The 12,666-nt window shown below is 47.6% G+C and overlaps 1 protein-coding gene across 1 annotated transcript in view; it reads left to right on the top strand.

Moving 5' to 3' along the window:
* Nucleotides 1-12,666, top strand: part of LOC113224949 (vacuolar protein sorting-associated protein 13B-like) — a 753,925-nt gene that overhangs the window by 736,734 nt on the left and 4,525 nt on the right. Inside the window, exons 47-50 of the mRNA XM_026454950.2 lie at nucleotides 1,182-1,352; nucleotides 7,948-8,124; nucleotides 10,447-10,549; nucleotides 11,109-11,358. Of these exons, the coding sequence (XP_026310735.2) occupies nucleotides 1,182-1,352; nucleotides 7,948-8,124; nucleotides 10,447-10,549; nucleotides 11,109-11,358 (701 nt within the window). The remainder of the gene's footprint in view (nucleotides 1-1,181; nucleotides 1,353-7,947; nucleotides 8,125-10,446; nucleotides 10,550-11,108; nucleotides 11,359-12,666) is intronic.

The following is a 12,666-nucleotide window of genomic DNA, read 5'->3' as shown; positions in this document are numbered from 1 at the left end:
CCTATGTGTGTGCACGCAGGCAGATATTTTTCTTTTTCAGATTACTGGTAAAGATGCAGCTGCAAAAATGACATTGAGCATTTCTTCCTGAAACTGGACCTGCAATAACAGATGAGCTAGTTTGTTAGTGTCCGGATCTGTACATGAAAGTTGCTCAGTTTTGCTCACTGAGATGTGTGCAGACCTGCTAGAGGAATTGTGGCTGTTGTGACCAAATGCTAAAACAGCCTTTCTTAGGAAAACCAGACAGATTCACGGCTCTCACGTGATTTACTCCCTTTATTCCCCTCACTGTTTTTTCAGTTAATATCCTGAATATCAAAATTGCACGTATTCTCCATGGCACAATAATTACATCCTCAGAATGGCAAATGATAAGGTTTAGTATTTCCCCCTTTGTTATTACTGAAGTTATAGGGAGGGAATAAAATTTATTCCTAAAGTTGAAATATTTCTTTATCATCTTTCTAAAACTTAGCAACGTAACTTTACCCTTTAAAATCAGAGCAGGCAGATTTTAACCTTCAAAATTGGGCCTCAATGAAGGCATCAATACTGTTTTAACCACACCTTGACAAATTCAATTGTAGTGAAGGATAGTTTCATGTGAAACTCTAGGCTGCTCTCTGGCGCCTGTGATTCTTACCCTTTGAAGAGTGTCATCACCCCTGTGGGCAAGTGTTCCTCTTTACCTCATCTTCTTTTTAATTTTATTGTGTCTTATTTGAGACAAGATCTCACTCTGCCACCCAGGCTGGAGTGCAGTGGTGCAATTGCAGCTCACTGCAGCCTTGACGTCCTGGGCTCAGGCAATCCTCCCACCTCAGCCTCCTGAGTAGCTGAGACTACAGGTGTGCACCACCACACCCAGCTAATTTTTTAACTTTTCATAGAGACAGGGTTTTGCCATGTTGCCCAGGCTGGTCTCGAACTGCTAGGCTCAAGCAATCCTCCTGTCTTGGCCTCCCACAGTGCTGGGATTACAGGCGTGAGCCACCGCCCCAATTGTTTACCTCTTTTCTTAAGACTTTTTCTTCAAATTCCCTGAGAGGAAGCCACCATCACTTGCCCTGGGCATGTCCAGGAGGGCCCACAAGTGCGCCCGCTGCCTCTGAAACTACTGCCTTGGGGTCCCTCATGTATGTGACGAGGAAGCTAACCCCATGCCCTTGTGCCCTCAGGTACCCTCACATCCATCACCAACCTGGCCACAAGCCTGGCCCGGAACATGGACCGGCTCTCACTGGATGAGGAGCACTACAACCGGCAGGAGGAGTGGCGGCGGCAGCTCCCCGAGAGCCTGGGCGAGGGGCTTCGACAGGGCCTGTCCCGGCTGGGCATCAGCCTGCTTGGTAAGGGGCTGCGGGGCCTCCCACCTGTCTGCAATCCAGCAGACTGAGGTGCAGGGTCTCCCAGGACTGGGCAACCTCGCCTTCTGCCTGGGGATGACCGGGAAATGCTCAGAGAAGCTAAGGCACTTGCTCTGAGTTCCGCAGTGCGTCCCGCTGAGGGCTCACCTGCACAGCCACACATGCAGCACCTGTGTTTTCTTTGTGTATGAAATGTATCTTGGGCCTCACTAAAGTTCTTAAAAGAAATCCTAATTTGATAGGACCCGCTCTAAGCATAGTGGTGTCTGCACGAGGACAGCAGCATCCAGCTGTTTGCTTTCTGAAGAATATGATAGGCAACCCTTCCGAAGCACTGGCTCCCTCACTCCCACACATGCTGAGCCGCTTCTTTTGTTTGAGAAGCACTAGAGCAACATGCAAATGTCATGTAAACTTCAGTGAGGAGCCCACTTTGTCCTTTTACTTTTTTGAGATCAGCCTGACTCAGAGCAATTATTGTTTGTAGAGCAGCCAGATGGTATAGAGGTGAAGATTGCTATGCATATTTCAAAATATTACAAATGTTTGAAAATAAGTTGCTTTAAAAAATCTATAAAAAGGAAGCTTCAGAGCTAAAAGCTTGCAGGGCAAGATTTTCAAGGATTTTTTTGTTTATTTGTTTGCAAAGGAATTTAGAACTGTATTGTTTGGCAATGTGCCTGTCCTGCATCTGAGGGAGTGTGCGCCTCCCAGAGATCAAAGTCACCCAAAGCAGTGCAGAGCAAAGGGTAGAAAAGATGAGTTTGAAAGGACTTGCCCTCTCTCTGATCTTCAGTTCTCTACGGAACTCCTCGATTGGCAACTGCAGCCAGCTGAGGCTCTGGGAGGAAGTGGTAAAATGGTACAAGTTCAGGTTAAGTTGCTAGAAATTATATAGGTAAAAACATTCAGTGGTGTGGGGCACGTGATATGTGGAAACTGGGAAGCTGGTGACCTGTGATAAACAAGCTGGGTAAAGGAGCAACCTTCTTGCTTAACTCAGTAACCCAAAGGTGATGGGGACTCCTTTGGGGAAGGCAGCGTGGCAGGGGACCCTGCCCTCAGAAGCCCCAGACCTCGGGCTAGGCTGTCAAAGTCCTTTCTTTGTGACCTCGGAGAAGTTCTTTTCTGAACCTGAGTTTTTATTTTGTATATTGGGCCTGGTGATACCATTGTTAGAAGTAACAGTGGGTAGTTATATGGCAGCCACCATGCTCATGTTTGGTAAACAGCACCTATCATTATCATAGTATGGTAGCAAATGAACTATAAGAGTTGCCTGGTTTCCAAGAGTGTCTCCGCAAAAAGAAACATCTGAGCAATGGCAGGAATATTTTCGCTTAATCTAATGGATTAAGTGGCTGTAACCAGAGGAAGTGACAATGAGGTTATATTGAGGATCTCAAGGTCATTGTTTTGCAACTCTGGACCTGCTGATGCTATTAATTGGAGGCTTAAGTACCACTACTCTGGGGTTGAGAGCTTCCCTGTCTCCAGCCCAGCCCCTCTGAGAGAGAGAGAAACCGACCCACCCACCCCTGGGCTGGGTGGTGTGTGGCTGTCTCCACCCCAAACCCGACTCCCTTCCCGCCCAAGGGTTCCAGTCTCTTCCCACTCAGAGAAGCCCCAGCCAATGCTCCGTTTTCAGTGTGTAAGATTGTACCTGATGGGAAAAATCAGTTGTGTGAGGAGTCAAGAATCTGTCCCAATGAGGTCATCTTTCTGGGCGTGGGTCCTGTTGACAGGGTAGGTCATAATGCTCTGATCTTTGCTGTAGTCATTGTGTCTTGCATATCTTTATCCATGTGAGGGAATTCATTTTTGGAAACTGCAGTGGGCTCATGGGGTCTTTGTGCATATCTGGTCATTTCCAGAAGATTATTAATTCTTGGGGTAACATAAACCTCCTCTGTAGATGCTGGCTGCACCTGCCAACACTGGCCGGCCCCATTCCCAGCCCAGCCCACACCCTGAGCAGTGTGTCCGTGTCTGGACTCTGCAGAGTTCACAGTGGGCATCTCAAGCTTGGCTCAAACCAGCTTCCTTTCCTGTAAGACTTCAAGAGCCTTTGTTTCATGTAATTGTTGAGTTATCTCAAAATGCCTGGTCTTAGAACTACCAAGTGTGTGGCAAGAAGAAGAAAGAGGGGAGTACAACAAACTGAATCTCCTCACTTTGGAAAGTTATAGATTGGCCACCGTTTAATTCTTCCCCAGAAATGGTGTTTGAAATTGCCATATACAATGCAGTGCCTAATTGAAGTTACAGCCATTATCACATAATAATTTGAAACCCAGGCCGGGCACATGGCTCACACTTGTAATCCCAGCACTTTGGGAAGCCAAAGCAAGTGGCTTGCTTGAGCTCAGGAGTTCGAGATCAGCCTGGGCAATGTGGCAAAACCCCATCTCTACAAAAATAAAATGAAATACAAAAATTAGCCAGGCATGGTAGCATATGCCTTTGGGCCAAGCTACTCAGGAGGCTGAGGTGGATTGCTTGAGCCCAGGTCAAGGCTGGAGTGAGCTGAGATTGCACCAGTCTGGTGGACCAGAGTGAGACCTTCTCTCAAAATAATGACAGTAGGCTGGGCGCAGTGGCTCAAGCCTGTAATCCCAGCACTTTGGGAGGCCGAGACGGGCGGATCACAAAGTCAGGAGATCGAGACCATCCTGGCTAACACGGTGAAACCCCATCTCTACTAAAAATACAAAAAACTAGCTGGGCGAGGTGGCGGGCGCCTGTAGTCCCAGCTACTCGGGAGGCTGAGGCAGGAGAATGGCATGAACCCGGGAGGCAGAGCTTGCAGTGAGCCGAGATCGTGCCACTGCACTCCAGCCTGGGAGACAGCGAGACTCCGTCTCAAAAAAAAAAAAAAAAAAAAAAATGACAGTAATAATAATAGTTTTAAACCCATGCCAGTGAAATATTCTAGTTGCTCAGTTTCTTCAAAAAGACAGAAACGTCAAGGACCCAGTTCATAAAAATATATTAAAGGAAAAGTTTAGAGTTGGCAAAGCATTTTCAAAGGTGTCATCTTATTTGATCTTCACAACCCTTCACAACTTCATAACCCTTCACAGCTTCACAACTTTGGATGCGGTAAAGTGACTTAGCCAGGTCAAACCTCCAGCAGGGACAGGGGCCCAGGCCTTTCCACCATGTCGCCTACTCCTGTGGAGCTCCAGGCCTGGAAACCATCAGGATGTGGGGAGATTGAACAATTTCAAGTTCCAGTGTAGGAAAAACACATTTCCCCCAAATGTTTATGGGTTCAGGAGGCCTTCTTGACTCTGCTTCACCCTCATGGGAACCCTATGGAGCATTATGAGGCCCTTGAAAATTAAAGCAAGTCTTTAATTTATGCCCAGCCGCACTGCCCCAGGTCAGCAGGGAAAAGTGTCTGCTGGCTGAGAGATGCCGCCGAGGCTTTTGGATGAGCTCCATGACAGTTTTCCAAAAGCAACGGCTTTTGGAAAACTCTGTTTAGCCTGCAGTATTGGCATCAGCCTTGCCCACATTTACCAGATCTGTTCCCCAACACCCACACTTTCTACTACACTCTGGAGCCTGCACTGAGAAAGGATATGCAGCTCCGCATCACAACTGCATTCTGCGTTTCCTCCCAGACCTGATGCCTTCTCATGAACACCAAAGTCAGGATGTCAAGAATTGCTCCCTGACTCCCACTTCTTTTGGGATGCTTCCTGGTTTGTGACACACTGCTGGATTCCCCAGAGACCACCTCCTCTTTTTTCATAGGCACTCTTGGCTATGCCATCTGGAATCCCAACAAAACAGGCCTCCGCCAGGTGAATCAGAAAAGTCCCCTCCGAGGGAGTGACTCAAGAGTTGCATATCCCAAGAGACAGCCCTTAAGACCACCATCTGCCATTTACTGACTGGTGTGTATTATAGTCAGTGCGGAATTTAGGAATGACAGGCAAAGTGCTTCCTTGTTGGTTTGCTCATCTGTTCTGGTCAAAAAAGAAGCACTGAGCTGGAATGCGCAGTATACTCTATGCATCTCGTTTCTTTCTGGAATGGCGAGCTATGGCGTGGTATACCATCTTATGCCTGTCCTTCTGATAGTGTGACAAAAAAATGCCAGAAACAAAATTACACCACATGGTAAAGGCAGCATCAAAAGAGACGCATCACAAGGAACTTCCACAGCTCAGTGACCAAGTAGTTTCTGCCCAAGACTTAGAAGCAAGTCACAGAAAGAGGTGAGGGAAGGCGTGGTGGTTTCCTGCTCCACAATGAAGGCCTTCCTCCTCCCTCCACCTTCCAAGGGACAACAGGCAATAGCTTCTGTGTCCTGTGGGGTGCAGCACTCACTCAGTCCTGGAAACCCCTCCCAGGCACGCTCTTCTCTCTCCACTGGCTTCATCAGATCACAGCCATCTCCATGTGGCCGCCCACCCTGTGGGCCTAATGCCAGCAGACAAGTCTTGGGATCAGTTTCCACTCCTGAAAGCCTTCAAGCAGAGTTTGAGTCTATGACAGTCCATAATTTACCAGTTGTGGGATTTACTTCAGAGGATATACTTCAGAGGAGAGCCATTCCAGGCTCTGAGAGAGGCTGCCTCTCTCAAAGCAGGGCTGCAGGGACCATGAAATGGCTGCTGGTCTCTTAGCCTCTCTGTTCTCCAGCTTGTGAGCACAGAGGTAGATAAGGCACCTGGTGGCTGGTGAGGAGTTGGTGTGACAGGCCAGATTTCCCCCTCAAAGGTCTGCTGCTGAGCCTGGGGCAGGTGGTTCCACAGCTCCCTCTCTGACTCTCAGAATCTAACACCTTGTCATGGGACTCAGGCTTTCCACTTTTGGGGGGCTGCCCAAATCGTCTTATCTGTCAAAGCCACAGTAACTGGAGCCTTCACTGTGGCCGGAGAAAACGGAGGAGCAGAACAGAGGGAGCTTCACTTGATACCTGCGTGCGATGGAACAGCTGGCTGTCAGCACCCTGTGCGGGTGACTGCGGCTGGCCCCAGGCTCCACTCTTTGATTTGATGCTGTTCACTTTGATAATCTGCTGAGGTGACTGGAAGACCAGACCCAGGGTTCCTCCCTGTCCCTCAGTGTGGCCACTCTGACTTCTGATCTTCCAAATGGAGTGGAGCGTCAATGGCAAATGAGGGGCGCTCCCAGCCGAGCGCCAGGCCTGGCTAGCTGTGATGCTGAAAGAGTGACCCTCACTCTGGATAGCTGGGGTGGCCTGGGCCTGCCGGGAGCACCTTCCTCTGCTCACTCTTGCCATTTCTGTATAAGGTTTGGCAGCACGACTCTAGGCTGGGAAACAGGCCTGTTGCCTCAGGTCATTCTGAATCTGTCAATGCATAAACTTAAATGTCTCTGACAAAACCTAGAGGAAAGGAGTCCATGAAAAACATTCCCTTTACAATTGACGTGATGTGCACTAAAATTTCTACCAGGGATCAGAGCATTTTCATCAATCCTAGCAGTTTTGAGTTGAAAACAAGAGAATTCTGTCAAGAATTGTAAAGAAATTTTCCCTTCTTTCTGAGTTAGGGAGCCCTCCACTCCATCATGAAAAAAAGTCAGAATGGTGAGGCTTTTCTAGCTCTCATTTTTGGCCTCTCAAAGCAGGAGTAGCAAAGGGGCTGTATCCACAGGACTGCCTGAGGGGCTCCTTTCATCTTAACTGCCTCAGGCTCAGTGCAGGAGATGGATGCCCTGTGCTACAGCTGTGGGAGCAGAGCCCCGAGGGGTTTTGGTCGCTATTCTAAGTGAGGAGTAAGTGGCCAAACCTCAATTCAAGTGAGAGAGAGAGGTTTTCCAAGATTGGCAAAGAGGAAGAGCCTGTTTTATAAATGGGATAAGCGAATCTCTTGGTGGTGAAGAGCTATGCTGTGACTCACATTCTCTGTACACTTAACAGCTGTGTGACCTTGGGAAAAACTCCTTAACCTCTGTGCCTCAGTGTCCACATTTGGATAAAAACAATGTCTGACTCCTGGGAATATGAGGATCAAATGATCTCATACAAATAAAGCTCTTAGCACAGTCCCCAGACCTAGTAAGCATTTCAGATTACCTATAATCAAAATAATAATTACTGTATCAATAATTACTCTTAAATATTAATACTACTAAATTATGATTGTTATGATTATTATGAAAAGTGGGGAGTTAGAAAGGGCTTAACCCCTTCCAGTTTTTCATCCTCCTGAATCGGTGCAAATGTATTGGGCTGAACAGTCTTTCCCTGCTCCTGAGGAATTGTTAGCTCCTCTCTGTAAACTGTGTTGCCTGACTTCAGAGGAAAGATGTATGGATGACACTGAATAGCCTGACAGGTTTGTTAAATTCTGAACTAAACTTCACAGATCCTGTGTGGACCAAACTCCGTCTGAATATTGTGCTTTGATGACAATAATAAATGTCTACTGCCCTTGGTGTACTTAGATAACTGGTAAATAAATGGGTAGTAAAGACCTTTATAATGAGGGTGGGGACTCATTTTCAATCCAGATAAAACTGTGTTCCAGATGGAGCCTTTCATTTTCCAAAAATTTTAAGCCTCCGTCCTTACTGAGGGCTTTTGTTATTCCAGGTGCAATCGCTGGTATAGTCGATCAGCCGATGCAGAACTTCCAGAAAACATCTGAGGCACATGCTTCAGCAGGACACAAGGCCAAGGGTGTCATCTCAGGTGTGGGGAAAGGAATCATGGGGGTGTTCACAAAGCCCATCGGAGGAGCTGCTGAGCTGGTGTCACAGACTGGTTATGGTAAGTTGGTGGAAAACCCATCAGGCCAACCCAGACATTAATGATTTGCATGATTATACCAAGGGTTCCCTAAGATAGTGTAACCTTTCACGTGGTAGAGGAGTAAAAGATAAATAAATAGTGGCTATCTTTCTTACCTCTCTATGCTTATTTACACAGAGTAGAATTTTACTACTAATAATAAAACCATAGAATCAGGAAACCAGTTACTAGTTTCAGTCTGTATGTCACAGAATCTTTTTACAGTACACTTGATAGACCAGTTTAGAGGTTGAAGGCAGAATGGAGAATACCACAGAGAAAAGAATTAACACTTTTTCCTATGAGAAATGTGGAAGGAGTGATAGGTTGTGGGAAGATAACTTTAAGAAGCAGTAGAGAATGAGACAGAGTGTGGATGTGCACATGAATCTTTGGGTTTGGGGTGGCGTTCTCACCCACAGACACCATCCTGCTCCTCGTAAGCCAGGCCGGGGCAGAAACAAAGGGTCTGCAACTAAAATCCCTTTCGCAAGCAGACAGCTGTGGAGTGCATGGGCGCACGGCACTACCTGCACTTGGATGGGCGTGCCAGGGCCTCTCCCGGTGCAGCAGTGTGCACACGAGTAATGGGTGCCTGTGAAAGGAAGCACCTCCTCCCAGGCTTATTTTCTGCATTCATGGCAGAGCACATTAAAGTGACTTTCTATAAACCTGTGGCTGGAACCGTTACCATTTTACCTAAAATTGGTGTCATCATTTTGGTCATGAAGCAGGCTGTCTAGCTAGTATCACAAACCACAGAAGCACCCTCCCGTTTGTCAGACATGTAAGCACACTGTCTGCATCCACATCTGGCCATAAAGCCCACGGGATGTGTTTCAAGGGAGGCATCCTGCTCCTCAGCAGGCCTGACAAGAGGCAGCCAGATCAGGGCATAAAAACAGCGTCTGAAAGGAAGGGAGTGGAGATGAATGAGTGCCCACACTTCAGGCAGCCATCCGGAAAGCATCCTTTAAGAGACCACACAGACGCCAGCATGTGTTCCTCTTCGCTTTCCCCTCCTCGCCCCCCTCACTTCCCTCTCCTTCTGTGAATGACATTTTCACTCACAGGGAAACTGACAGTAAGATGTGCTATAACCTGTAAGTGGGGAAAGTTAAACTCCCTTATGATACGGACTCCAGTGAGGTAAAGTCAAGTCATACTTCATAAATTCTTTTGGTTTTGAAAATGCCATTGTCCCTCACTGTGTTTCCCAGGGCTGAAGAATGCTCCCTTATGTAAGAAGATCTTACAGCAGAGCTTCACATGGCCTTTTTGGTTTCCATCACTCTTGTAAAACTTTTATTACCGAACTGAAGGTTTTACAAACCACTAACTCTTAGTCTAATGACTGCATCGTTTATAAACATTTACAAGCCCTCAGAAAGCACACATGCTGTACCATCTTTGGTTCTGGAGAGTCTCTGTAAAGGCCTATGTGGCTGCTGCTGGGTGCCCTCATTTGGTGCTGGCACCAGTGAGAGCATGTCATAAACCAGAGGCCCCAAGCGCACTCATAAATGTACATGGATTCGTGTTTAACAGCTGGATTAAGTCACTTAGCATTTAAATAGTGTATCTAGGCAAAGGGTGTGCCTTTGTGTGTATCTGTGTGTTTTTTATTTTTTGACTAGCCTTAGCACAGATACAGAAGTATTAAGGAAGCTAACAATCTAGACTTTTTTTTTTTTAGACACAGGGTTTGCTGTCACCCGGGCTGGCATTTAGTGACACAATCATAGCTCACTGCAGCCTCCAACTCCTGGGCTCAAGTGATCCTTCCACCTCAGCTAGGACTGAGTAGCTAGGTAGCTAGGACTACAGGCACGCACCACTATTTATTTTTTGTAGAGATGGGGGTCTCACTTTGTTTCCCAGGCTGGTCTCTCACTCCTTGACTCACGCAATCCTCCCACCTTGATTTGATCTCCCAGAGTTCTGGGATTACACGCATGAGCCACCATACCAGACCTAGCTAGACTTTTTTAACATATCAATTACAAATGATGTCTAAACTATTGTTCATGACCAGCTACTTTCAGTGTTTTTGCTTCCTCTAATTGCTGGTCTATGCTTGGACTGTGCAACACATTCATATTTTAATTTTCTAATGCAAGATCACCAAGGTTAAGAGCATTGTAATGTTTAAAGATGATCTATACACTTGCTTCCAAAGATGTGACATCACTTTGGATCTGTAACATTTTATGGATGGCTCTGAGCTAGATGACATCATTGCAGCATGAAACTGTTTTCCAGAAAACAAGTAGTAAAACTCCCTTGCTTCTCTTACCACAGGTATTTTACATGGAGCTGGACTTTCTCAGCTTCCCAAACAGCGCTATCAGCCAAGTGATCTACATGCTGACCAGGCTCCAAACAGCCATGTCAAATATGTCTGGTAAAATTATTGAGATACTTGCTCAACTTTACATCCATACTGTATGTTAATAGCTCCTGGCTTGCTCTCAAGCTAATGGGCCACACTTCCAGGGAGCCCAGGAGTAGCCATTGTTGGCACTGGCATCTCAGGCAGCACAAGAGCACTGTAGAGGGACAGGAAGAGGCTGCCACTGCCAGGTTTGGGGCTAGCTGCCCAACTCCTCTGCTCCATACCTAACCACTCAAGAAAGGTCATACATTGGCAGAGAAGCCCAGTCTTGCTAGAGGGCCTGAGATTCCCTGTGGAATCAGCACTCTAATTAGAGGTGCTATTTCTAATGGGGAGAAAAGGAGCTAAGCAAAACCAAGGGAAATCTTTATTCCCAGGAGGAAGCAGGTTCTGTTAACCAGAATCAGTGTTTGAGAATTGACAATTACATTTCAAGCTAAAATGAGTAATTGGATTGGTGAGGGCCCTTTGCCCTTGGGGAGGTTGCCCCATTGGTAAATAATGAGTGCTGGTAAGTGACCATCTTTTCAAAGCTGGCCCCTGGCCTCACTTTTCTCCTTTTAAACAGGAAAATGCTTCAGTCTCTGGGCAGACCAGAAGTCCACATGGCCCTGGATGTGGTTCTGGTGAGGGGCTCAGGCCAGGAGCATGAAGGGTGCTTGCTGCTGACATCAGAAGTGCTCTTCGTGGTGAGTGTCAGTGAGGACACACAGCAGCAGGCTTTCCCCGTCACAGAAATCGACTGTGCACAGGACAGCAAGCAGAACAGCCTACTCACAGTGCAGCTGAAGCAGCCAAGAGTGGCCTGTGATGTGGAGGTACGTTTCAGAAAACAGGGCAAACAAGACTAGCTGCCAGGGAGGTTGGAGTAGCTGCTGGAGACCAAGGAGAGCTGCTACCCAGAGAGGGAGTGTGGAGGCTGGCGAGCCACTGCAAAAGGGCACTGGGAAGCCCCCATCCAGATACGCACATGAGCCCTGTACAGGAGAGCACAGCAGGCGGCCAGCAGGACTCAAGGTCTGGGGCTAAGTCACCATGTCAGCTGAACAAGGCTAATCTGGCTTGGCCGTCATGGGGCTGGGGTGCTCGATGGACAGGACAATGGAGTTACAAAATGAGTGGGTCGGTACAGGAAGGGCCAGGATTGGGGCAGCAATTCCCAGCAACTGCTCCACAGAGGAGGGCCCCTGGTCTGAAGGCCTAAAGTCGGGTCCTTGGCTGCCTGAGGACTCCAATTGGCCGCAGGGTGCTGGAGGTCTGTGGGTGCTGGAGAGGACCACTGCAGGAGCAAGGGGCATCGTGAAAAAAGACTCTCCACTCCGTCCCCTATCCCCAAACCTGGTGACTTCAAGGGTCAACATTTTGTGAGGCGGTCTCTCTCTCTCAAATCCACTGCTTTGTACTCTGTGGCTGTGTTCTTTCCCACAGGATGGTTTCCCACCCCATAAGTACCATCGAATCCCCCCCTGGGGATGATACTTAAGGCTCTTGGGGCAGCTCCATGGCTGGCTCCTGGCCTGCATAATGTGGAACAGATGCGCAGGCAAGGCATACTGGGTGTCAGGAGTCAGAGCTGAGCCCCGACCAGAAAGACCCCAGCTTCCTGTAGTCCAGCCTAGGGTAAACAGGTGCACCCACTGGAAAACTGCTCTGTGCTCTTCCTCCTTGGATGATGGCCTGATCCATAAGACCCTAATTATTTACATAAGAAACAGACATCTTTTTCCCACACAGAAAGATGGTGGTGGATCAGTGGCAAACTGGAGTCTGCGGGTCCCAACCTGGGCACTGAGTGGCCCCAGCAAAGGACAGCAAACCTGCCCCCAGTAGGTTCTGCTTGATCCTCCTTTCATTATTCTCTTCCTGCGATGGGGGCATGTATCTCCCTCACACCACTGTTTGGGTAAAATTATCTGAGAAGATGGAAAGCAGCCAACCACAACAACTCTAAGATTTCTCTAGTTTCTTGGATCATGATCATAGTCAGGCTTTAAGCTAGGGTTTGGCACCAGGACTACATTGCTCCTTCAAGTTGATGACTTTCTGGGAATAAACAGAGGTCAGATGTCCAGGCTGACTTTATTAGATCTGCCAAAATCTTCTGATCAGTTGACAATAAAGCAGCG

Source organism: Piliocolobus tephrosceles, chromosome 7, assembly GCF_002776525.5.
Source record: "Piliocolobus tephrosceles isolate RC106 chromosome 7, ASM277652v3, whole genome shotgun sequence".
Classification (NCBI taxonomy): Eukaryota; Metazoa; Chordata; class Mammalia; order Primates; family Cercopithecidae; genus Piliocolobus; species Piliocolobus tephrosceles.
This window is presented reverse-complemented; position numbering and strand designations above follow the sequence as displayed.